The following is a 27,424-nucleotide window of genomic DNA, read 5'->3' on the forward strand; positions in this document are numbered from 1 at the left end:
TACACTAGAGCAAAACTGTGGATTTTCATGTATTTGTATTTAAAAGTAAGCCCAAAACGTGGTCAAGAGTAATTCTATACAGTGAGACCCACTGATGATGTTACCAAATTCTAAATGGGAAGTAGTCAAAGAATTAATCTTGGAAGCTACTAGGCTTTTCATTCCAACTAAAAAATATTGCTCAAGGTTTAGGTCTAAATGAATGTCAGATGAACTAATGAGACTCATGGCAGAGAAGAAAAATGCATGGGATACACATAAATTATCAGGTGACAGGAAAGTCTATGGTAGATATTGCCTGGACTGTAATCAAGTCACAAAGGAGGTTAGGCAGGTGAAGGCAGATTACGAGACATCTTTGGCAAAGAATGCAAAGTTGTTGGTGTTACTTGGTTTTTAGGAGCATTAGCAACTAAGGCCATTTTGCTCCGGGAATATGCAGTGGTCACTCCCTGACCTTTCCGCATCCTCCGTATTTGGTGGTCACGGGCTTGAACCCTGGAATCAAGAAGCGTGTGCTACACACTGCTGCTCCTGGCCACCTGGCTACGGAAGCGCCAGGATACAAAGAAAACCAGCAAAGAGTTCTTTACTTAAGTAAACTCAAGAAGGAAAGGGAAGAATCAGATTGGTCACTTTGATATTGAAGGTTTGATTGTTGAGGATCCTTCTCAGGTCACTGACAAACTGAATGAGTATTTTGCATCTACATTCACACATGAGTTATTCAGGAAGGAGAATGCCAGAAGTTTATCAAATTCTGGCAGGGAGCTAAATGATTTTGTAATAACTGAGAGCTAAGTGTATGAGAAATTGTTGAAGTTAAACATAAGAAAGGTCTAGGGAGGATGGGATCTATCCACCTATATTAAAGGAGGCAGCAAAGGAAGTAAGCAAACCCTTAGCTATAATTATGAGAGCTTCCTTGGACTCAGGGGAGGTCCTCATGGACTGGAAATGCGCAAATGTGACCCCAATTCACAAAAAAGGACCAAAGGGTGACACAAGTAATTACCCCTGTTAGTTTAACTTCTGTTCCAGGGAAATTAATGGAGACACTGGATAAAGAAGCACTGAAGGATCATCTATACAAGACACAGCATGGGTTTGTTAAGGGGAAGTCATGTCTGACCAATTTGAATGGATATTATAATGTGGTCACAAAGGAACTGGATGCAAAATATAATTTTGATATCAAAAAGTTGGATTTTAGGAAAGCTTTTGATACTGTTGCACAGGGAAGACTACTGTACAAATTGGAACAGTATGACATTAAAGGAAAATTGCTGCTATGGATAAAGGGATGGTTGAGTGGGAGAAGACAGAGTGGTAATCAATGGGCCCTGCTCTTCGAGGACTAATGTTATTAGTAGAGTTCCCCAGGGTTCGGTGTTGGGTCCATTGTTGTTTTCGGTATTTATCAATGATACTGATGAAGGTATATCAGGCTTAATGTCCAAGTTTGCAGATGATAAGAAGGTTGGCAGGGTTGTTAATAACACTAACGACAGTAAGCTACTGCAACAGGATGTAGAAAAGTTGAGCAGATGGACTGAGAGGTGGCAACAAAGCTTAACATTGACAAATGTAAAGTACTGCATACGAGTAGCAGTAATCCCAGAGTAACGTATAACTGGGTGGTACTACAATCAGGTTAGTAGAGAATGAAAAATACCTCGAGGTAATTGTGCAGTCAGATATGAAGTTTTCTGAGCAAGGCAGACAGGCTGCAAGAGGAGATCATGGTGTTTTGTCAATGATATACAGAAATAAAAAGGGATAATTACCTCCTTATCTAGCAAGGATAAGGAGCTAATTATCCCTTTGTATAAGGCAATGGTCAGACCACACCTTGAGTGCTGTATACATGTCTGGAGGCTTCATTTTAGGAAGGATGTAGAGCTACTGGAATGAGTACAGAGAAGGGCAACAAGATTGGTGAATGGAACAAAGGGTTGCTCTTAAAGTGAAAGGCTTATGTTCTGAAAATTGCAGTGTCTGGAGACTATGCATCTGCAAGGTGATATAATTGAGATGTATAAGGCCTTGAATGGTTTCAGCAAGCTCAATGCTGATTGGATTCTTCCTCTAGCCCAGATTAGTCACCTGAGGGGACAAATTCAAATTGAGGAAAGACAGTTGCAGAATAGATGTGCGGAAATTTGCCTTTAGCCAGCAAGTGGTTGATTGCTGGAACAAATTTCCATCTGTCGTTGTAGAAGTTGACAGCTAAAATAGATTCGAGGGCAGAACTAGCAAACATTTGGAGTTAATGGATGGGTGAAATGGGAAGATTTTTTTTTTTTTTTTTTTTCATTTTCTTGGCTGATGCTATATAATATTGCTTTCTTGCATTATACTGTATGTCTCTATTAATGCTAATGCATACAATTTTTGGTTTTAATCCAATGAAGATTTCATTTTTTCTGTAAGAACTGATTATAATCCATATCCTGCCACCATTTATCAAAATGAATCAATTTTTTTTTGGGGAAAAAAAAAAGGAATGGGATAGGTCTGTGCATGTGTGTGTGCAATTACACTGCCCTATCATTATATCTGGACACCAACATATCTACAAACAACGTTTACTTGCAGGAAAACTAACAATGTGTGCAGAAAAATTTAGCCTTTATGAGCCTGTAGTCTCTTTGAGGCATGCTCTCCACCAGTTTTTTTGGAAATGTTCCCTGATAATTTTCCCCATTCAGCCATCAAAGTAGCGTAGTTTAGATCTGTTTTTCAGTGCTCTCTCCTCATGTGCACCCACCAATCCAATTCATTGCAGAGGTTCTCTATATTGAGGGCAAGACTCTGGGCTGGTCAGTCCAACTTTTCGATGCTCACATCCTCAAACCAGTCTGTCACAATGTGAGCAGTATGATAGGGAGTGTTATCCTGCTGATACAGGGGTATGGGCCCTCCCATCGTGCTACCACAACATTGGTAACACAATAGTGTCCACAGCATCCAGATAAACTTTGGCATTCATGGTTTGTCCAAAACAATCAATGCCCCAGGCCAAATCATGAAAAACTACCCTAGACTACCCATCATTCAGCTCTCCATACTTTGTTGTCAGGACAATACAGTTCGGCAGATAGCTTTCTCCAGGCACTCACCACACCCAGGCAATACTCTCAGACCGGTAGACCATGTACTGTGACTCATCACTCCAAAGCACAGCTTTCCCTGGTCTAAATGTGTTCAAAAATGGGGCCATACACCAAGCTAGACAGTTCCTGGCATTAGTCAGAGTGATTAGTGGTTTGTGGACAGCTGTATGACCATGGTAACCCATATCATGCAACACTGTGCACTGTACCAGTGCTGACATATGTCCCAATCGTCTCACAATCACACGGCCTGTGTGTGCTGCACAATGCCGACCTGCATTCAGAGCAAGCAATTACCTGCAGGGCTCTCATATTACATTTTACCAGCTTCAGAAGTTTTCTGAGTCATTTTGTGATGGTTTCAGCACCAGTCCACTTCCATTTACAGATCACATCATCAACTGTCGATCCAGGGATCTTCAGTGCCATTGAAATGTCATGTACAGACTGATTGCCTACATGGTACCCTATTATGGCACAGGAAGTCTTAACTCCGTCAACAATGGTATCTTGCATTCACAATCGTACTATTGTCTCCTCAAAAACTTACAAGAAGCATATTTATAACTGTGTCTGATATGAGGGGCTTGAATAGGACTTGACCAACTATCAATAGAGGTTGTCTGGATATTATATACTGTATTCAGGCACACACACACACACACACACACACACACACACACACACACACACACACACACACACACACACACACACACACACACACACACACACACACACACGATTAAACACACAGGTAAGTGCTACCTGTGACTAACTGAATGAAGAATCCTACCTCGTTCCCTAAGAAGAAAGCTGCATTTATATAAAGGTTCTGTTTATACTCTAGCGCAACCAACAAGTCAGAAGAGTTTACAACTAATCGTTCTGACAAGAAAATAATCATTACTTGCTTTAGCAGTCCCACATATTCTAACCACAATCAACTGAAAGATGTGCTACTGTACTCTCATGCTAAACCTCTGCTATATCAGGTTGACTCTCTAGATTAAAGAAAATTGAAAAGATTTTAAATTAATAATGGTGTTATTAATTTATTATGTACAAGTTAGTGCAAATGCATCATATCAGTACACAGCTAAACTCTGAATTAGCAAATTTTTCCAAAGACAGCGTCATGGGTGGTGGTATCCACTGAGAATAAGTAACAATAGTCTTCTCCTTTGGTGAAGCGTGACTTTTTTGAAGTAGTGCAATATCACGCAAATTATTGTGAAGGTATTCACAACATGAGATATAACTTAAATGATGCCACTTTTGCAAAAATTTGCTAATTCAGAGTTTAGCTGCGTACTGATATGATCATACTGCATCATACTAATATGATGCCTTTGCACTAACTTATACGTAATCTAATTCTCTTGCAGCTTGAGGCTTAAGCCCTTAATGCATCTTAGTTACTAATTTAATAATTATTAATTGTTTATATAGATAATTATTTGCCTATATGAATAACCCAGTCAATAGCCTCATTCCAATTAAGTCCAACTCACTAAGGTGTTTAATGAGTACGACTTAACTGGAATGTGACTAATGTCTGGGTGATTCATATAGGCAAATAATTGCAATGCAACTTGCATACCCCAACTGTGGAATTTTTATATATAAACTTGAAGGATGAGTATGATGGATGACTGTAATTATTTAGCCCCTTATCATTATTAATTTTTTTACTTTTCAGTGTAGTAGTGGAAGTAAGAAATATTAAATGCACACATAATTGTTTATACAATTATGTGTGAGTTACCAATAAGAGAACAAAGTACTGTACAGAAATATATGCTATTTGTATTTCTGTAAACCCCTTGCTACCTTTGATACATAGGAAGCTCCCAGCTTAGGTTTTAACTTGCTGTCACAAAGCAGACTACCTAAAAATAACATATATTATTTTCAAGGTAGGTAATTCACATATGTATATATTGCTATCATTGCTGGACCTCTTTTAAGCCATTCAGTACTTTAATCTTTTTTGACTAAATTAAAAATTATTTGTTTATTATTAATGTATTACTTTTAGAGCCTTTAATTCATATTTTTTTTCTTTTATTATGGATACCAAAATTGAAGGCTAAATTTGTAATCCTTTCACTATTTGATAGATTCATAAGCTTCGGTTATTTGAGCCTTGAATTCCATTATCAGAAGGTACTTTTGACAGAATTTTTATTCAGCTGAAAATTTATCAAACACTTTAAAAAAGATTCGGCAACAAAAGTAATGGAAACAAGGACCATGAGCAGCCAGCTGTAGCCACCATCACTCCAAGAATCAATAGCATAGTGTGTAATATCACTGTTAATACCAAAGATGAAACACTTGACAGTGAGGCATTTCCTTTTAAATGATAAAAAAGTGGCATAAAATTTAATTTAAAAATGATGCATAACATATTTATAATAAGAAAAACAATTCTCTCAACTCTCCTTTTACTGATTAAAAATAAGTTAAGTATATATATGTTCAATTGATACCATTGAATTTTGGATATGAGAAAATAATGACATAAAAGCAGATTGTTGTAAAGCAAAACTGAATGTGTGTTTATTTATTTTTACCATAGTCACAACAGGTTCCAGAAGTTTGTCTCCAGGCACATCCATCCAAGACATTTCTAGGGCCCCAGGGGTTCCTGGAGAGCAAGGTGTGAGTAGGTCATCAACTATTTCATTTGGATTGGTACGTGAAGCTCCTCGCACCTATAATTTAGTGATTTTGATTAGATATAATCATTAGAATTCAGTACATGAAAAGAGAATTTTATTTTGGTTCTATGGATAAAAATGGCAACATTAATCAACAGAATGAAAAATAATACATTTTGTTTGTAACTTCACAAATATAAAATATGTTAATCATTTGTGAAAAGCTAATCTTTAAGAGATCATCTCTATTAGTGGTAATTTGTAAGAACTTTGAAAGATTCTTTTGATCAGATTCAAAATACGTTTCTTTTTTACTAGTACATCATCTTGGCTTGATGTAGTAATCAACTCTGTTCCTTTAGTTTCTTTTCAGTCAGTTAAATTCTTGGGAATTGTTTCTGATACTAAATATCATTTTATTTATTTAAAATTGATTTCAAATTATTCTGTTGCATGTTTTTTGGCTATTAAAACAATTTATTTTTAATTTCTGATTGTAAAACTTTCTTGAAATACCTTTCCTTCATTTTATGTATGCCTCTATAACAGGAGTAGCCAACTTAATTTGTGATGTAATCTACTTTTTTTCTTCAAAATGTGCTGCGATCTACCATCTTAAGAATTTCATTGAACATAGTTAAAAAAGTTAATCAACACACAATGAAAAATGTTGTTTATAGATTTTAAAATTAAATACAATTCAGAATTCTTATTTTAACTGGGATCAGTTTAACTGGGAAGTGGATTAACCGAGACACTTCAAGACTCCAAAAAAAAAAAAAAAAAAACCCAATCAGAATAGGTATAAACAGATGTTTTGCAAGTCGTAAATAAGCGACAAGCAGGGCATTATAAAGTCGTCATTGGGATATTATTATCTTGCAACCTCCAGGCTCAAAAAAAAAAAAAAAAAAAAAAAGTTTAGTTTGTTTTAGTGCGTTGCTTTGATTGTTCTGTTTCGTCGTACCGCAAAGAGAAAAAGTTTGTTTTGTTATTTATGTCAGGGATAACTAAAAATTATTTTTTTTGTTTAGAAATCATAAAAATGATGGGTAAATGCAAATGAGTTGCGCTTTCAATTAAACAAAAACTTGAAATTATTCAAAAGTTTGAAAACGGTGCATCCATTAAATCTCTAAAGAACCAGTATAATATGTTGGTGACCAAACCATACGCGACTTGTAAAAAATAAAGGGAAGCATCGTATTGGACATGCGAGTAGTGCACGGTAAGTTTTTTTATCTATCGCCATATTTTTTACGTAGATTGCTGAACATTTTTGGACATACTGTACTGTAGTAAGTTCGCGACTTACGTAACTTCGAACTTACATTAATTTTTTTTTCCTTTTTTAGAATTGTAAAATTTAAAACAGAATAATAAGCAATCAATAAAGACGATCACGGCACGTGGGATTTGGAGTCACAAACTTAAAAACAAGAATGAAGAAAAGATATTTTTAAAATTTATTTAGGTTTTTTTTTTATATGGCTGAAGATTTCAGTGAAAGGGACACAATTTCACCATAATAATGTAAAATCCCACAGAATTCCAGCCATCGGTATTATCACAAATGCAATACGATCGAATTTATTACCCTTTTATAATGAATTGCAGTAACAGAAAAGCCCAATAACCCGGAATGGGCAAATTGTTTTATGGTAGTGACCTCCAGAAAGGAGTTTTAATAAAATGTTAGCTCACGTGGGGTGATAATAGTGAGTTTGCCTTAACCCTGTGAAATTCTTTACATAAAATTTCATTTTGACCGTTTTCATGGTGACGACTAAGAGAACAAGTGACGGTGCTACTAGTAAATCTATCATAAAAAAAAAAAAAAAAAGCAATCGATTTGGATCACAAAATGAAAATAAGGATGTTTGAAAACTGTCAAACATAAACAAGTATCGTGCGGAATTTAGATTTTTCAGTGTCAACAGTGAACACAATAATAAAGGAAAAAAGGTAGAATATGAGAAGCGGTAAAGGGATTGGAACCAATGAAGTCAACTATGATAACCAAGGCTACGAAATACAGTCCATTCCGGTTATTGGGGACACATCGGGACTACTGCATTTTGGCCTGATTAAGCAGCTGCCCCAATTATCCGAAGTTTCACATAAATAGTTAAAAATACAATGTACCCCCCTTTACAATTGGTTCACTGTACAATGAAATCACGTTACGACGAACTCGCCGTAGTAAAGTACCGCTCACTATACGATGTGTAGTAAGCGCCAGTCATTGTAATCACGTTTGTGAAATGAATTTTAATTCTATTAAACAGCGATTCTAATTAGTGAAAATAGGAGGAATATTATCCACAGGCTATAAAAACAAAGATATATTAAGCACAAATTTCTCTTTATTACCTAACCAATTAAAAAATACGTGAAAATCGGAAGAATATACGTGATAATTGGAATAATTAATACGTACTGTAATGTGTACATACGAACTAGTTAACATTTCTGTTCACTGACATTTGTGGGTGGGGGTTAAAATTAAAAACAGTAAAAAGATAAGCAATCAATAACAAAAAACACAGCACACACCAGCACACACAAATTGCAAGTAACACGATACGAGCAAGTGAGAACGGAGTAACGAGTTACAAAGCCTTAAAAATAGAAATGAAGAGATCTGAAAATTAATTTTTTTATATGATTGAAGATTTCATGGAAGTGTAAACACATTTTCGCCATAATAACCCACAGAATTCCAGCTGTCGGTATTATCACAAATTCAGTAAGATCGAGTTTACTGTCCGTTTATGATAGATTTCACTAACAGAAAAGCCCAATAAACAGGTGAATGCTAATTGTTTTTATTGTTTTATGGTCGTGACCTCCAGAATTTCGACCGAACCACGTCGTTCGTACCGTTGGAGACAATCATAGGGTAATCTCCAGTGCTGCGGTCTCCTGCCCGAATTAAACGGCATGCTGTCCCAATTAAGCGAAGTAAACCCTGGCTATTTTCTCCATTGGTTTCTGTTTTTTAAGATTTGCCCCAATTAACTGGTGGGCCAAATAACCAGAATCCACTGTTGATATCAGTTTTTACTCTACAGTTTCTTCCTTTAATGTTTTCTTTTCTTATGTGCCACTCCAGCGACGTCACCGCTGTCCCCAGATAAAGTTTTTAATTGAACTAATTAAAAATATATAACTATTTTTCTTCAATGTGGTTTTTGGAATTTTGGCATATCATGGATATAGGAGCAATATTTTATTAGTCATTCCCTAGTTACATAAAACTCGACTTACATAAGAAGTCCTGGAATGTATGTCGGGGACTTACAGTATTTTTGGATTAAACGGGAAATCGATTATCCAAGATTTTTATTTTACCATCTATCCCGGAAAATCGAGAGTCTACTGTATTTAAATTTCTAATTTATGTGATGTTTGTGTCTTCATATCATCTGCCTAGCTTTCAAAATCGGGGATATACAGTCGGTCCTCGTATAACACGTGTTTACATTACACGAATTCGATCATACACAATTTATAAATAGGGGAATGTTATCTTATATAACACGAACCGAATTCGCTTATGCACGATTCGCCTTTGTGTTTACAAGAAATGGCAGTCGAACGTGGAATCACCCCAACTGAACGCAACACGATAGGAATGAAGAAGATTCTGAAAATGTATTTATGTGTTTTATATCAGTGAAGGGGAAACACATTTCACCATAATAACGTAAAAACCAACACAATTCCAGCTATCCATATAATCGCAAATGCAATTAGATGGAGTTTACTACCAGTTTATAACAGATTCCACCAGCAGAAACGAAACTGGAAATTGTTTTTATTGTTTTATGGTAGTAACCCCCAGAAATGTGTTTTAGTAAAATGTGGGGTGTTAATAGTGTATCTCGGCCTTTACAGTGTTGTTTATTCAGTTGCTATACGCGCTCAGCTTTGTTTATGTGTATTAAGCGTGCCTCCTCATTTTGTAATTGAGCTTTATTCCCTAAAAATTAGTAAAATACTTAAAAGGTGTGAAAAGGAAGTGTCCTGGTGAAGACACTGCAGATTCAGAGAGAGAAAAAAAAAAAAGCAATATCGATAAGCAGAGGCGGACTGGGTCAAAACTTCTTACCCGGGAAAATTTATAGTGGCCTCATACTACGGTTTATGGCCAAAATCACACTGGCCTCCGGCCCACCGGGATTTCCCGGGTAAGGCTTATGGCCAGTCCACCTCTGTCGATAGAGGAAAAAAATATGAAATTGTGAAACGCTTTGAGCGAAATGAAAGACCATGTGATATTGCACGTGCTACAGACCTAAATGAGGCAACGCTGAGAATTACAAAGAATGCGGAGAAAATAAAAACTTTCATAGCGGGAACAACTCAAAGTGTAATTGAAATCCATTACATTAAGACAAGAATTGGAAGAGATGGAACGGCTGTCATCTGTTTGGATAGAAAATCAAACAAAAAACAAGTTTGCTTACGATAGAAGCAAAAGAATTAGCAATATTTTATTACGTAATAGTCTTAATAAAATACCTAAGTATTTTATTACGACTATTTTATTTAATATAATAATTTTTTTACGAATACGTATTTTATTCGTAAAAAATACTTTTTTAGTATTAAAAAATACTAAAAACACTTTATTATAATATATTTAATCGTTATAAAATACGTAGTTATTTTATAACGATTAAAATTACCCGATTATTTATTGTATTTGGTAATGTTTTGGTTCCAAATGTGTGTTCAATCTTGGGTGGTCGGCACCTAACCCCACTTTTCCCATAGGGCCTGTTGTTTATATTGCACGATTTTGCATTGCACGAGGTTTTCTAGGAACACAACTATCGTGCTATACGAGGACAGACTGTACTGGGATAAGGTCAACCGTAAAGAATCTTCTGTATGCAAGTCTGTAAGAGTAGAGCAATTCTTCATCTTTGTTTTTTCAAATACAAAAAGGCCGATTCACATAGATATGTTGAACCAAAACAGGAATTTAAAAGTTCACTGCATTTTTTTACATTTTAGTACTTTTCTCAGCAAACATATTTCTAAATGCCTTTTTCTGATGATCTGGCTTTTAGAAAGATATCGTTTAGAAATGTAATAATTTCATTTTCAAGTAATATTTTCTCCATGTGAAAAATCTCAGTGATTTTTTCTGCAATTTACATTAAATGGACATTAACCCGACATTAAATGGATAAGAAATATATTAAGCAATATCTTCAATTGTTTTAAAATCACTGAATCTGGTTTCAAAATCATCCACAACTTTCTCAATTTCAGAAACATATTTCTCACTATTAAATCCAAAAACAGGATATTTTTGCAAATGATCTTGCATATTTGCAAAATGATCGAATTTTTTTTTCTTTGAGATTCTTAGCCATTGCCAAAAACGTATATTTAATGCAGAAATACTACGAATCATGTCAACCACATTTTTATTTTTTCCTTGTAATTCCAAATTCAAATAATTTAATTTACTGGTAAAATCTGACAAAAAAAAAGCAAGATCACACAACCACTCCGTATCTTGTAGCGGCTGATAATCATCTCTCATTCGATCAACAAATTTTTTAATTTCATTCAGCAAATTTTGAAACCTCTGTACAAACTGACTCCGACTCAGCCACCTCACATCTGTGTGTAATATCAGATCTGGTTCACTTTCATCACGTTGCATTTTGAAAAGTCTCCTTTGAAGAGATTGTCCTCTGATGGAATTCACGATTTTGAAAGCTATGTCCATAATACTTTTAGTATTTAATCTTTTGCTGGCTAACACTTGTTGGTGGATGATACAGTGGTAACTCAAAAAATCTGGAAATTCATCATCCTTTTGGGACGATGCTATGAATCTGTTAAGATGCCCCTGTCATTGCTTTAGCTCCATCTGTTGTTATTGATACGAGCTTAAATAGTGGTAATTTATTTATTTTTATAAATTTTTGAATGCGTTAAATATATCAACACCTCTAGTTCTTTCTTTTAATAAAACCATACCCACAGTTCTTCTCTAGTGGCAAAATCATCGAAAACCATAAGGATAAAAATAGCAATTTAGCTGTATCACTGACCTCTGTCGATTCCTCCAGTTGTCAAGTAAAGGACACACAATTAGCAATATGAGCATGCAATTTGTTCGCTCACATTTTTACTAATTTTTTGGAAGCATAACATCACAGTATTTCGAGATAATTGTAGATCTTGAAGAGCACTTTTAATTTCATTTTTGTTTTTAAAATTTTCAAAAAGAGAATCTGTTATTTTGAAAAATGCGTCTTTGATGAATTGAATTGACCATCAGAAAATGGTTTGCATTTTTTTTGCAAGAAGACGACTCACTTTAAATGATGCTACAGTTACGGCTTTAGATTGTAAATTGGGTGTCATTAAGAAATTTTGTTGTGCAAATAATCTGGATTTAATTTCTTTTAATTTATTTTTTCTAAGGTCACTATTAGGTGGTAAATCTGATTGGTATTTACAATGGAGTTGCGTTGAACTGCCTTTCTAAATTTCCTCTTTTGGGTATAGCCACGCAAATCAAACAACGTTTTTCTTTCATCATTACAAAAAAGTATTCTAGTTCCCATTCTTGATGAAAATGACACGTTTTACTCTTTTTCATAGTATTCATTTTAAATCAAAGGGTATTAATTTAACAGATAAGTACTATCCAGTTATTAATATTAAGTAAGCTAATAAGAAATCAACACATACACTATGCTCTCCACAGCGTAACTGTGTGAATTTTCATTAGACAAACCTAGCGGCTGTGCGGCGACAAGGGTAGTCACGTGGTTCATCAATGGATTTGTAATAAGAGTATGCAGTGGGGCGCATAATAATAATATTTAGATTTTGACTAATCCATTTTTTATATACATTTAAAATTTGTCGTGATCGACTGAAATTAAAGCTGCGATCGACTGGTAGAGCGCAACTGACTTGTTGGCCACCCCTGCTCTATATCATTTGCTCCAAAAGCAGGCTAAAAGCATTCTAGGGCAAAGGACTCAAGTTACTTGGGAGTTTACAGACATACGGGTTAGTGCAACCACATCATTTTAATTATATCTCATATTGTGAAGACCTTCACAATGAGATGCCATGATATTGCACTACCTCGAATAAGTAATGCTTCATCAATGTGGTCTCATATTATATCTCATATTGTGGTCTTCATAAAGAGGTATAATTAAAACGATGCCATTTACCTACTTTGAGTAGTTTGCTGAATATAAAAATGATGAACTGCACTAATCTGTACATCCTAAACCAGGCTTAATACTGCTTTAGCATGTGAATATTATACACCGTGATGGCTAAATTATAAATTAACACCTACCCACATTTCAAGGTATGCCTTTTGTAACAACTTTGGAATTTGGGAATTTAAGTCATTTCAGCGGCATCCTGGCATTTAATAATTTCCCTCTGTAATAGCTATTTCAGTTGAAGTCTTTTGTCAGAGTTCTTCTGAGGTTGATTCACATGCTGAACAGATTAAGATAGATGGGCAGTTATTTTCTACACGATGGACTGGACTGAAGTTTTTAATGATTCCTGCTTGGACCTTGTCGATTGGTGTGATGAATCTCATTATAAGATCGAGGACCGAAGTGCCAAGCTCTTGCAGGGAACACTTAAAGATAACGGAGTAAAAAAAAAAAAAAAAAAAAACTTGCATATACAGGCAGTTTTCGCTTTACGAGTTTGCGGGTTTATGAGTTTTTTCTCCCAAGTATCAACAAAATCGAAAATATGAACATTAATTGCAAAACACGAATGTTAAACATTCATAAATACCGCATTCCAAACCACGTGCATAGCTATACAATACAGCGTAGCCCGCTTTACGATATTAATCAGTTCCAGAGACACCATCGCATCGTTAAAATATCATAATGTGAACCCAATAGCACATTGTTTTTTGGTAATTCGTTTCAAGATCTAGGAAGTTGAAATTTTCACTGTATAACTAAGCTATTTATCCCTCTAAAATGTCATTTTTAACGTCATGAGTGTGACCTTAAGGCAATATACAAGTTTGTGAGCGTGGTTTGTAAATTATATTAGTTACCAATTCAAATCATTAAAATGCACTACACTTTCATTGTCATCATAAGTTCAATTTTAAACACCTTTGTGATATTTTTCTAAAGCACATTTCTGGAGGTCATGACCATAAAACAATTTGCACTTTCCGGTTTATTGGGCTTTTCTGTTACTGCAAGCAATTATAAACAGCTAGTAAACTCTTATCTTCTTGCATTTTCGAAAATACTGATAGCTGGATTTGTGTGGTTTTTTTGTGTTATTATGATGTGTGTTTCCCCTTTACTGAAATCTTCAATTGTATAAAAAACATAAATAAATTTTCAGAAACTTCTTTTCATTCGTTTCTTTTTTAAGCTTCGTAAACTTGTTACTCCACGCGAATCGTCTTACTTGCAATTTGTGTGTGCTGTTAAAAAATGCTCATGCATGCAATCATGAAATTTATAATTAAAAGAGAAGATTATCTTGGAAACAAACGCCTCTTGAAACATTTCTGAAGAAGACTACTCCTTGTGCAACAAACCAACGAGTACCGAGCCAATAATGAGTGATCAACGAGTGTGCATTTAGTCGATGATGAAGAATAAACATTCTTTAACATTTGTAAGTCGTAAATAATTTCTCTATTATTATAATTTGCTTGATTTTACAGGCTACATTTTCATTTCTTTCGTCAAATCAATCATTGTTTAAACATAAACTAATCAGCTAACTAATTTCATTATTGGAACGTAACCTCTATTTATGAGAACGTAACCCCTTACGTCTATGGGAAATAAATCCCTGCTTTATGAGTGTTCGCTAGGAACGAATTAACTCGTAAAGTCGAGAACTACCTGTATAAATATAATCAGGAAAAAAGAAGAAAAAAAACCATTTTTACCGATCTTTTTAAATACAAATGTAATACTACGAAATATGAACTAAACTCTGTGTCACAACAGCCTGTGAGGGTATGATGACCAGCCACAAGGCTTTGGCTGGTCATGTGGTCAGAAATAGACTTCTACCACCATGTTTTGTGACCAGCGTCCACTGCCCTTTCACAGGTAGCTCCTCATTTCACATCACGATGCTGGGTGAACACTATAAATTTGGGCCCTGCACCACCAGAACAAAGCTACGGTTCTGACAGTGCTCAATTTATCTTGAATTAAACTATTCCTCAAATAGTTTTTTATTTGTTTGAGAACAGAAAGTGACCGTTCCCTGCTTGCGTTATTAAAATATATTAAATAATAAAGAAACAATATACAGTTGTGCCCACGTATCCGCTGATTCAGTTACCCGCGGTTAACCACGGAAAAAAAAAAAAAAAAAAAATTTAACACATACTACTCGTGTGTCCAATACGTCCCTTTATTTTTTACAATGTTGAGTACATTTGGTCACCAACATTATAATGGTTCTTTAGAGATTTAATGGATAAGCCGTTTTCAAACTTTTAAATAATTTCAAGTTTTTGTTTAATTTGAAAGCACAACTCTTGCGTTTGCCCAACATTTTCACGATTTCTAAACAAAAAAAAAATAATAAATAAAATAATAATAATAAAAAATAGTAACTAAAAAAAAAACAAAAACAAAAAAGACATCCTTACATAAATAACGAAACAAAAGTCATCCTTTTGAGGTGCGACGGAACACAACGATCAATGCGACGCACTAAATCAAACTAAACATTTGGTCTCTTTTTTTGTTTTGAGTGGTAGGTGTGAAAACAGTGGGGGATGCAAGATAATAGGTACACTAATCTCCCAATGACGACCTATAATGCTGTTTCTTGTCACTTAATTACCACCTGCAAAATATCTGTTTATACCTATTCTAGTCATTACTTGAATTTTATGATTTCTGGTCGATTTTTTTTTTTTTTTTTGAAGTGTCCCGGTTAATCCAATCTTGGTAAATCGAGTCTGCAGTACTTTATTATTACCATATTTAATAGTACTTAATACCATGCACAGATTGGAGGTTGAACACATGAAAGAAGATAATTGTTGACATTAGACTAGAACTTCTGTAGATTGTAATTTTCAGGAAATACGTATGAAGGTTGTTCCAAAAAACGGCAGTTGAATGAATAAACAAGGAAGATGAAAAGTGAATTTGAATTTGGGCAGAAAAAGGAAGTTGACTGGTTACAGCACATGTTCGAACTGCATTGAAAGAGAGAGGGGGAATTATAGAAGCCAATTTAGAAGAACAGTGGAGCACTTGTGGAACACTATGGAAAGGCATATCAGGCATCTGGATATACTAATCACCTCCATACCTGCATTGCTGACCACATTACACACAGCTTGGTTGGCCACACCTCCCAAATGCTTCCGACATCTTGTTGAATCAATGCCATGTCGGATAGCTGCTGAACTTTCCTGGAACGTTCCTAGTACAAGCACAGAGAAGCGCGCCCATTACAGTCCGCAGCTCCATACGTGAGGTGCATGTCGGCCAGTTCAACGTTTGAATACTCATCTATCCTACTGCCTCGGGAACCGGTTCGCAAATGCTGACTTAAAACGCTGACGGGAGGTCGCTTGAACAGCGGGATCGTTGTTCACGCGACCTCCCGTTCAGTGTCCTCTACTGCATGACGAAGGCATTTCGGACCCTACAATGCTATGTGATTCCGATTCGTCTTTGTGCCCCCTACACCTCCTGCAAGTTTGTTGCACTGGTAGTGAATCACCCTATGTGTGTGTGTGTATATATATACACATGTAGTTCTCGACTTTGAGTTAATTCGTTCCTAGTGAACACTCGTAAAGCAGGAATTTATTTCCCATAGACATAAGGTTAAAAATAGGGTTTACATTCTCAACAATGAAATTAGTTAGCTAATTAGTTTATGTTTAAACAATGATTGATTTATCAAAAGAAATGGAAATGTAGCCTGTAAAATCAAGCAAATTATAATAATAGAGAAATTATGTATGACTTTTTTGTTGCAAAACACATTTCTGGTTGTTACTGCCAAGGAAAAATGTTTTCTTGTTAGTGTACGAATGTTAAAGAATGTTTATTCTTCATCATCATCGACTAAATGCACACTCGATGATCACTCATTATTAGCCCAGCACTCGTTGATTTGTTGCACGACCAGTGCAACAGAAATGTTTCAAGAGGAGTTTGTTTCCAAAGACAATCTTCTCTTTTAATTATAAATTTCACGACTACATGCATAAGCATTTTTTAACGGCACACACAAATTGCAAGTAAGATGATTCGCGTGGAGTAACAAGTTTACGAAACTTAAAAAAAATAAGGAATGAAGAGAAGATTCTGAAAATGTATTTATGTTTTTTATACGATTTAAGATTTCAGTAAAGGGGAAACTTTATACGATTTAAGATTTCAGTAAACGGGAAACACATTTAGCATTAACATTAGTAGAGGCATATGATGCAAGAAAGCAAGCTTATTCAGCATCAGCCAAAAAAAACAACCACTACTCCCATTTCACCCCTCCATTCGTTCGAAATACCTGTCCAGCTGAGCCTTAAATTTGTTTAGGCTATCAACTTCAACAACAAGCGATGGAAGTCTATTCCACAAACCAACTGCCCGCTGGCTAAAGGCAAATTTCCGCACATCTATCCGACATCCGTCCTTCCTCAATTTGAATTTATGCCCTCTCAGGTGATTATTCTGAGCAAGAGGAAGAATCCCATCGGCACTGAGCATGCTCAAGCCATTCAAAGCCTTATACAACTCTATCAGATCACCTCGCCGATGCCTAGTCTCCAGGCTCTGTAATTTGCAAAACTTAAGCCTTTCTTCGTAAGAGCAACCCTTTGTTCCATTCACTAATCTTGTTGCCCTTCTCTGTACTCGTTCCAGCAGCTCTACATCCTTCTTGAAATGAGGCCTCCAGACCTGTATACAGTACTCAAGGTGTGGCCTGACCAATGCCTTATACAAGGGAATAATCACATCCCTGTCCCTGCTAGAAAAATTCCTGTATATCATTGACAAGACACCATGAGCTACTCTTGCAGCTCGTCTGCACTGCTCAGAGAACTTCATATCTGCCTGCACAATTACCCCCAGGTCCTTTTCATTCTCTAATGTTGTTTGTTATTTGGTTTTTAGGAGCATTAGCAACTAAGGCCATATTGCTCCGGGATATGCGGTGGTTATCCTTGACCTTTCCGCATACTCCGTATTTGGTGGTGACGGGCTAGAACCCCGGTCTAATCAAGAAGCGTGTGCTACGCACTGCTGCTCCTTCCCACCTGGCTACGGAGGCGCTGTTTTTTCATTCTCTACCACTGTCAGCGTAGTACCACAGAGTTGATACGTTGATCTGGGGTTACTGTTTCCCATATGTAGTACTTTACATTTGTCAATGTTAAACTTCATTTGCCACCTCTCAGCCCATCTGCTCAACCTTTCCAGATCCTGTTGCAGCAGCATAGTATCAGTAGTGTCCTTAACAACCCTGCCAACCTTTGTATCGTCTGCAAACTTGGACATTAAGCCTGATACACCATCATCAATATCATTTATAAATACAGAAAACAACAATGGACCCAACACTGAACCCTGAGGAACTCCACTAATAACATTAGTCCTCGTTGAGCAGTGTCCACTGATTACCACTCTCTGTCTTCTGCCACTCAACCATCCCTTTATCCATAGCAGCAATTTGCCTCGAATGCCACACTTCTCCAATTTGTGCAGCAGTCTTCCATGCGCAACAGTATCAAAAGCCTTTCTAAGATCCAAATATATAATATCAAAGTTATTCCCTGCATCCAGTTCTTTTGTGACTACATCATAGTATCCAATCAAATTAGTCAGACAAGACTTGCCCTTTACAAACCCATGCTGTGTCTGAGCTATAACTGAATTCTTCTCCAGATGATCCTGCAGTGCTTCTTTAACCAGTGCCTCCATTAATTTTCCTGGAACCGAAGTTAAACTAACAGGTCTATAATTACTTGTGTCAGCCTTTGATCCTCCTTTGTGAATTGGGGTTACATTTGCACATCTCCAGTCCATGGGTACCTCACCTGAGTCCAAAGAAGCTCTCATAATTATGGCTAGGGGTTTGCTTACTTCCTTTGCTGCCTCCTTTAATATAACTGGATAGATCCCATCCACCCCGGGTGCCTTTTTTATGTTTATCTTCAACAATTTCTCCTCCACTTTCCTCTCAGTTATTAGAAAATCATCTAGCTCACTGCCAATGTTTACTTCACCTACGACATTCCCCTTCCTGAATAACTCCTCATGTGTGAATGTAGATGCAAAATACTCGTTTAGATTGTTAGCCACATGAGCTGGATCCTCAACTGTTGAACCATCAACATCCAGTGAACCAATCTGATTCATCCCTTTCCTTCTTGAGTTTAAATAGGTAAAGAACTCTTTTCTGTTTTTCTTTGCATCCTTTGCCAAGGATTTCTCATAATCTGCCTTTGCCTGCCTAATCTCCTTTGTGACTTGGTTACAGACCAACTTATATCTATCATAGGCTTCCACGTCACCCATTAATTTGTATGTATCCCATGCATTTTTCTTCTCTGCCATATGTCTCATTAGTTCATCTGACAACCATTTAGGCCTGAACCTTGAACAATATTTCTTGGTTGGTATGTAAAGCCTGGTAGCTTCCAAGATTAGTTCTTTGAATGCTTCCCATTTTGAATTTGCTGTTGGTAACATCATCAGTTGGTCCCACTGTATAGAATTTAAATACTGTCTCAGCCCATCATAGTCGCCTTTACGAAAGCAAAAACCCTTCCCTTTACCTCTGATGGTAGTTACCTCCTTGAGTAAATCCCACTTCAGCACACTGTGATCACTGCCACCCAGTGGTTCCTTTATCTGCAGATTCCTAATGCATGAAGAATCACTACTGATAATCAGATGAAGAGTATTACTCCCTCTAGTTGCCTCCGAACATGCTGGTGTAGAAAACAATCATCCAATAAATCCACAAAAGCGTTGCTAGTGTGTGAGTGACCAACCCACAAATTCCAGTCAATATCTGGGAAATTAAAATCCCCCATTATAAGACTCTCTGATTTACTGGCCCATTCTATTTCCCTGTACAGTATCTTATTATACTCATCAGAGGCATTAGGCCTATAGCACACTCCTACTCTCAATTTTGATTTACCTATGCTTATGTCACACCAAACTGACTCGAACACTGCCCTGTCCATCGATGTCGACTGGCTTCACTTCCTTGGATTTTATGTGTTTTTTAACTAATAGCATAACCCCTCCTCCCTTCCTATCCTGTCTATCCTTTCTGTAGACGTTGTACTCCCCAAATTCCAGTTCTGCATTCCTTATATCCGTGTGACACCACGTCTCTGATATCCTAACAATATCTGCCTTTGATGTTTTGAGTAATACCTCAAATTCATCAAATTTATTTACTAAACTCCTAGCATTGGTGTATACGCAAGTATACATGCACCTGTTTCTATTCTTAGCTACCCTAACACAACCCATGTGTTTACTTGTACCGCAATGACTTCCAGGAGTCTCTGAAATATCCTGCATCTTGTTTTTCAGGCTTCTGCTCATTCCAATAGAAGCAGTGCAAGAATCTCTTTCACCTCTGCCAGTGGCTACTGTTAATCCATTAGTCTTTGTCTCCCCCCCAAGCTAGCAGCTTTCCGACCCACCTAACACTGCCTCGATAGCATCAGCAAATATTCTTGCACCCTTTCTATTTAAGTGTATCCCATCCCTGTAGAAGCAATCTCTCCTGTTAACAAGTACATTCCAGGCTGAAAAAAATTCTACCCCTTGAGCCTTGCACAATCTTTCCAGGGCCGAATTGATCGACAAGGCTCTCATCATATACTCCCTCCTATCGTGTCTGGGCAGAATTGCAGACACTTTCAAATTCAACCCTACTTCACGGCTTTTTCACCATAATAACACTTCACCATTTCACCATAATAACAAAAACCACACAATTCCAGCTATCGGTACTTTCATAAATGCAAGAAGATAAGAGTTTACTACCCGTTTATCTCTCTTTTATAATTGCTTATAACTGAAAAGCCCAATAAACCGGAAAGTGCAAATTGTTTTATGGTCGTGACCTCCAGAAATGTGCTTTAGAAAAATATCACAAAGGCATTTAAAATTGATTCTTATAACATGTGATAATGATGAAAGTGTAGTGCATTTTAATGATTTGAATTGGTAACTAATACAATTTACAAACCACGTTCCCGACCTTTTATATGGTCTTAAGGTCACACTCACAACCTTAAAAATGATATTTTAGAGAGATAAATATTTAGTTATACCTCAAAAATTTCAACTTACTAGATCTTGAAATGAATTACCAAAAACAATGTGTTATTGGGTTCACGTTACGATATTTTCACGATATGATGGTGTCGCTGGAACTGATTAATATCGTAAATCAGGGTACACTGTATTGCATAGCTATGCATGTGGTTTTGAATGCAGTATTTATGAATGTTTAAAATTTTTTTTTTTTTTTTTTTCAAATTAAATAAAAAAATTCACATAACATTTGAGGAACCAGAGATCTCTTTACAGAAGGACCTTAGGGTTCTGCAAAATACAGTTTAAAAACCATTGTACTAATTCTTGAAATTAGACTATTTTCTGGAATTAACCTTTTCAAAGTAATCAGAATTCCTCTATTCTGAATGAATAGTGAAAGAAATAATTATGGTTCTGGTGTGATATTAAACATAAGAATAGATCACATAACATCAACGGGTATCAAAATTTATATCCTTTTTCAAATAACTAAAAGCTATTAATTGTTTACTTTATAAAATCTATTGGATATTATAATAGAACTTTATAGTTCAAAATGCTAATTCATTACAGGTGACCCCCGCTTAACGCTGATCATTCATTCTGGAAAAACAGAGCGCTAAGTGAATCCGCGCTAAGCGAGCGCCGCTTTCCCATAAGGTAACATATGTATTTGTGAGCTGCGGTCGGTGCCATAGGATATTTCCTAATCAATAATAAACGGTAGGAAAAGATGCACAAATGTCGGTCAAAATATTTAATATTAAAATATTTGTACATATAAAATATTCTGCATTACATATGTATAATTATGTGGTAACTACTTGCGTATCAAAAGTAAACAAAATTCCAATTAAAATAATGAATTTAATCATGAAAAATGTGTGGATTTTGAGTTGAACTTTGGCCCTCTTCCAAATAAACTAAAAGGGGTATTAATTTTAAATGGCCCGCAGCATTACCACCCAACAATAAAGTCAACCGACCCTTCGCCGCTTTGAAACTTGGCATGTTTTTTGTTCTTTCAATATGAAACTTCTTTTAGACATTCGTTTCCACAAAAGTCCTGCTTCATCTATGTTAAAAACTTGTTGAGAAGTATAACACATAATACCCCTCTTCAATAATTTTAACAAATTCTTTTTTGAAAGTTTCGGCTCCTTAATCTGCACTAGCGGCTTCTCCCGGCATTTTAAATCTATTCTACCAGTTTTAAATGGTTCCACTTTTTTTTTTTTTAGGCGAGTTTTCTTCAGATCATCGTATTGGCTAATCTCTTTCTCTCTCTCTCTTCTCTCTCTTTTTTTAATATTTAACTTAACAAATTCTGCGTTGGAATATTATCTTCAATAAAATTAGTTAGTCTTTCCATTTCAATCCTAATAGCCGGCCTAGCCCTAGTTGCTTGCAGTGGAACAGCTATCTTTCCCGCTGCTAAAATTAATTTATTTTTTCATAATTGTTCTTACAGTTAAATTTGCGAGTCCTAAATTATGGCACACATCCGCTTGTCGTTGACCGGAATCGATTCGCTTCAAAACGTCTAATTTAATTTTCAAATTCAGTCTTTTTCTTACATTTATAGGCTTCGTAGTGTGGCCAGACGTTGTTGCATTTTTATTCCTGTCGGTCATTATTAGCTATTCGAAAATATAACTGCGTTGGTTGAATTAATTATGATACAATGTTCAAGTAAACTGTCCGTTACGCACGATGTCTAATACTGTACTGAGTGATGACTAACTAGACTTCGGATAAATGCATATAACGCAAATATTACAAGCAATATATTTGATCATTTTTTAAAATGTTGATCTCTGACTACGTAACAAGTGACTGTACTTAAATTAGCGTGCGAGAAAATTTCACTGAGCGTGGGAAAATTGCTCAAGTCGGCGTGGGAAACGTTTTAATGCTGTTTTGCTATTCATTTTCAAGCTATCGACTCCATCAAATGAAACGATTTCGTTAAATATGTCAAAAATGTAATCTGTAAAAGAGCGTTATAGTGATCTGTGAGAGCGTTATAGTCAGATACGGGTTATAATATAAGAACATAAGAACAGCGTTATAGCGAATCAGCGTAAAGCGAACCGCGTTATAACGGGGGCCTGCTGTGTGTGTATATATATATATAAGTAACAGCATAACTACAGATAAGATGTATTCACTCACCCTACGAAAATGAGTGGCTGTTTGTACTTTCCTTACTGGCTGCATCAATGAATCTCTTACCAAAACAGATATGTCTGCACCTGAATACCTGAAATAAAAAATAATAATAATAAAAAAAAATCAAATTGCAGTTCAACAACAATGAAGTTTTGTGGAAGAAAAATGTTCATTTGCAAAGGAGTAGCCCAGTCAATAACACTTATCTTTCATAATATAGGGTGAGCCAAAAAGTCAGGCCACAAATCAAAAAATACAAAAATATACAAAAAATATTTAAAGTATATTTTAAATATTTTAAAATATATTTAAAAAGTTTTTTTTTTTCTTTGTTGGAAGAAATAAAATTTTTTCACTTTCTGCAATCATCATAAATGAAATAACCACTCAAGATAAAACCTGTGATAAACTTTATTACAAACATTCAAGTGTAACTATCATCCAAAGAGAATAATGGCCTAAGCATTATTCTGATTCTAATGATTCTAAGTCCATCACAATACATGTTATCTACTGGATGCTTATGCATTCTGAGGAAAGAGGTGCTGCTGCTGCTAATTTCCTTGAAGCAGAAAACCATGTTAAGCACAAATAGAAGATAATGCTACATGTGTTAAGCAAACCCTGGATCAAACTACCAAATATTTGTAAGGTAGGCTTTAAACGTGAACTAAAAATGTTTCAAATTTCAATAAGAAATTAAAATATTCAACATAGAATTCACTTTACAAAACTGTATCGCATACTTAATGGATGATCCAGAGAGAGAAGATGAATTTATAGAAAAGTTTCTCCTGATGCAAAAATGAAAAATTTGTCCAATTTTCATAAGGCAATTCAAGGTCAAATGATTTGTTAACCAACACAGTTGTATTTATTGCGCCACCGAGAATCGTAAAATCCAAACTGAAAAGAAATAAACTCTCTAGGTGTTGTTGTTTGGATTGAATTTTTTTTGAGATACTTGTTGGATTTTTTTTTTTAATAGAAATGCTACACTAGAAAACTATTTACCAATTTCACATTATTCTGCTTATTCTAAATTTGAAAGAAAAGACCTTATTTTCTTGCAGAATGGTGCATCTATATATTACTCACTCAGTCAGGAAATTGCGCAATGTAAAATTACCAAAAAAAAGTGAACATAGCTGAACATGGCTCTGAGTGGTTGTCCATGTCACTAGTTTTAATCCCCTGTGGACTTTTTTTGTGTGGAGCTGTTTAAAAAACCATGTCTATTCCAGGAAACCTTGTAAAACCAGAAAACCTAAAAACATTAATAATTGAAATATTATTAATGTTTTTAGGTTCTCTTGCCAAAACTGATCAGGTGTTTGTAGCAAGTTTGCAAAAATGTGAAAAAAGATTGCTTTCTTGTAACTGAGGCAAAAAAGATACCATTTTGAACATAACTTTCCATATGGCCATAAAATATTTTTCTGTTTATTAAATAAAAATTTTGTTGCCGTTCTAATGTTTCTGTGCATTTACCGAGAAAATAAAACTATAACATTACTTTTGGCTCATCCTGTACTATGAGATAAGAGAAGATTGACTAGTAGTTGATGAAAATTTTTGTGTAACGGCAACTAAGGCCAAGGTCAAGAGGTGCCTCATCTACTGCATCTTTAAATTGTTATGTTTTAAAGAGTTGTTTAGTGGGAGGGGGACTAACAACTTTCAACGTGATTAGCTTAATAGAAAAAAAAAAAAAAAAAAAGAAAACAGTTTTGTCAATCACTAACAGGAGTTGATTTAATAATTTTTCTATTTGGCAGATTGAGTATTAAAGTGGCATTTATATAAAAAAGTAACAATAAATTATTTGGCAGAAATTAATATCAGTATTGGCAAAATGATGTAAGGAAAGAAGCTTATGTAATGTCAACCACAAGTTTTTGCTATTTCTTTCAAGTATTCCTAGGTCTGGAACCACATCAGACAGTTTAAAGAACTACATAGCAACAAACAGCACAGGTTAATCAAACACATATGAAACTTTAATATTACAAAATGTTGGGATATTATTCCCCCACCCCCAGAATATACAACTGCTACACATTCAACACACAAAGCACAAAAGAAAAAAATTAAAAATATGGAGAATAAACATCCGAAGAAGAATAATAGACCATTTCTGTTATGCAATCCTAATCTTGTCATCTGCACTAACATGTGCACTCTAGTCCATAAGCCCTCATTGCTCCATTCTGGATTGCTACTAATCAAACCACTGAATGAAATTATTATGGCCCTCATTTAGTTTGCTGTGTAGAATCTATACTCCACTGGAACACAGATACAGCTCTCAATAAAACTGCTTTCTATTTCAGGCAAGTAGAAAAAAATATAATGGTTCTAACTGTTCTGGCTGAAAATAAAAAAAATTGCAAAACCAGTGTACCTTGAAGGTGAAATTATACTTAACAGGGCATGAAAAATCTGGAAGATATTTACTCTGCCCAGATTCATCATGCTGCAGATATCCAATACAGTAAGTACTGTATCATAATAAGTGTATTTTTTTTTTTTATGCAAAATTTATAATCCATAGATTATTTTACTTACAGCCAATGTACATATTTTAGTTACTATTTTTAAATCAAATAATCATACAATTTGTGTTGAATTTGGTTGTAAAGTATTTCTCATTCTGAGTTTGAGTCACAAATAAGCACATTTTTGTTTCAAAACACATTTTTTGGTTGTTTGGTTGTTTCTGCCAAGGAAAAATGTTTTCTTGTTAGTGTACAAACATGTCTCCTTATTTATTATAACTCCTATTTCCCATATGACTGACATTTTATGCACATCTTATATAGGATTGTCAAGTAAAAATATAAGACATTGAATAAAAATTTCCTGTTTCTCAAGGTATGAATTAAATGGGTGTGCACATTTAAATAGGTGATGTCTTTCCTTTGCTTTTTATTTCATTCCTTTCTCATGTACTTCACTTAAATTCAACTGGAAATACTATGGTAAGTTACTAATACAGAAGCTTTGCTGAATCATTTTAATTCATATCAGCAAATAATGTAAATATTAGCTTTGCTATAATTCCTCTTAGTATCTTAATGAACTAATTAGTAATTATATGCGAAAGACATTTGTTAATTAATCAAAAATGTAGGAACTAAGTGTACTTACCCGTCTGTTTTCTTTGCCAGTATCTTGAACTCATCATCAGTAAGTGTGTTTGGAGTGTTACCAATATGAAGTTTAAATATTGCTAGCCTTGCTATCTCCTCTGGCAATGGGATATATATCCTTTTCTCAAATCTAAAAGTGAAATGTGTGAAAGAAAAGTGATTAAATAACTGATAATTTTTAATAATTATTTTAAATATCACTGATTCCGAGATAGTAAGGACGAAAATGAATGCTATACGTATCTTTAATATATGTATAAAGATACACAGGCCATATGTATCTTTTATATGACATTCAAGATAAATATCTTGAATGTCAACAAAAAAGTACAGGCTCTAGGTATGCATCACTTAAACCAGGGAGTTTCAAACCATTCTTGTTGAAAGCACATATTTGTGATTATCTTTGGATGTGTGAGTGAATCTCATTATATCACAAGTGCTTTTCTTTAACTCCTCATTTTAAGACGCTTAATATTAGTAACCAGTTCTTACTATTAAAAACAAGACACTCCTAATGCATTCGACAAAACTAGTTTTTACTCATAAGAACTACAAACCACTTTGCCTGCTGGTAAAAATCCAAATCCTAACACTTACCCGATACTTTTAGTAAAAACTAGTTCTCACCATGCATCTTTTAAGTAAAAACTAGTTCCTTCAAAATTTCAGTTAGTGGAAATTACAAAAATGCTATAAAATGTAATAGAAGGGAAGGTTAAATTTTAGAACAAGACCCTTACCCACATCTTTGTGATAGCGAATGATGGCCAGATCTAGCTCCACCCACTGGTTTGCACTGATTGGCTGCTAATCACCACAATTGTGCATTAATGTGAATGCATTGCAAGCAAGTAGAGCTGGCAAGAATTTAATAGACTTTCATGTTTGGCTACTAAAAAAAAGGTTACGTTAGTTTAGCGACCAAATTCAGCACAGATTATAGTGAAAAATGGTGTCCGCAATGTTTAGTATTAACAATT

The 27,424-nt window shown here is 35.3% G+C and overlaps 1 protein-coding gene across 3 annotated transcripts in view; it reads right to left on the reverse strand.

Annotated features, from left to right (window-relative positions):
- Positions 1–27,424, reverse strand: part of Vps4 (vacuolar protein sorting 4) — a 237,104-nt gene that overhangs the window by 26,230 nt on the left and 183,450 nt on the right. For all 3 annotated transcript variants that reach the window (XM_090377655.1, XM_090377656.1, XM_090377654.1), the window contains exons 9-11: positions 26,440–26,571; positions 23,293–23,380; positions 5,696–5,836 (exon numbers count right to left, since the gene is read on the reverse strand). In XM_090377655.1, coding sequence (XP_090233781.1) covers positions 5,696–5,836; positions 23,293–23,380; positions 26,440–26,571 — 361 coding nt within the window. The remainder of the gene's footprint in view (positions 1–5,695; positions 5,837–23,292; positions 23,381–26,439; positions 26,572–27,424) is intronic.

The sequence above is a fragment of the Mastigoproctus giganteus genome, chromosome 7, assembly GCF_048544385.1.
Source record: "Mastigoproctus giganteus isolate SK-2022 chromosome 7, ASM4854438v1, whole genome shotgun sequence".
Lineage (NCBI taxonomy): Eukaryota > Metazoa > Arthropoda > Arachnida > Uropygi > Thelyphonidae > Mastigoproctus > Mastigoproctus giganteus.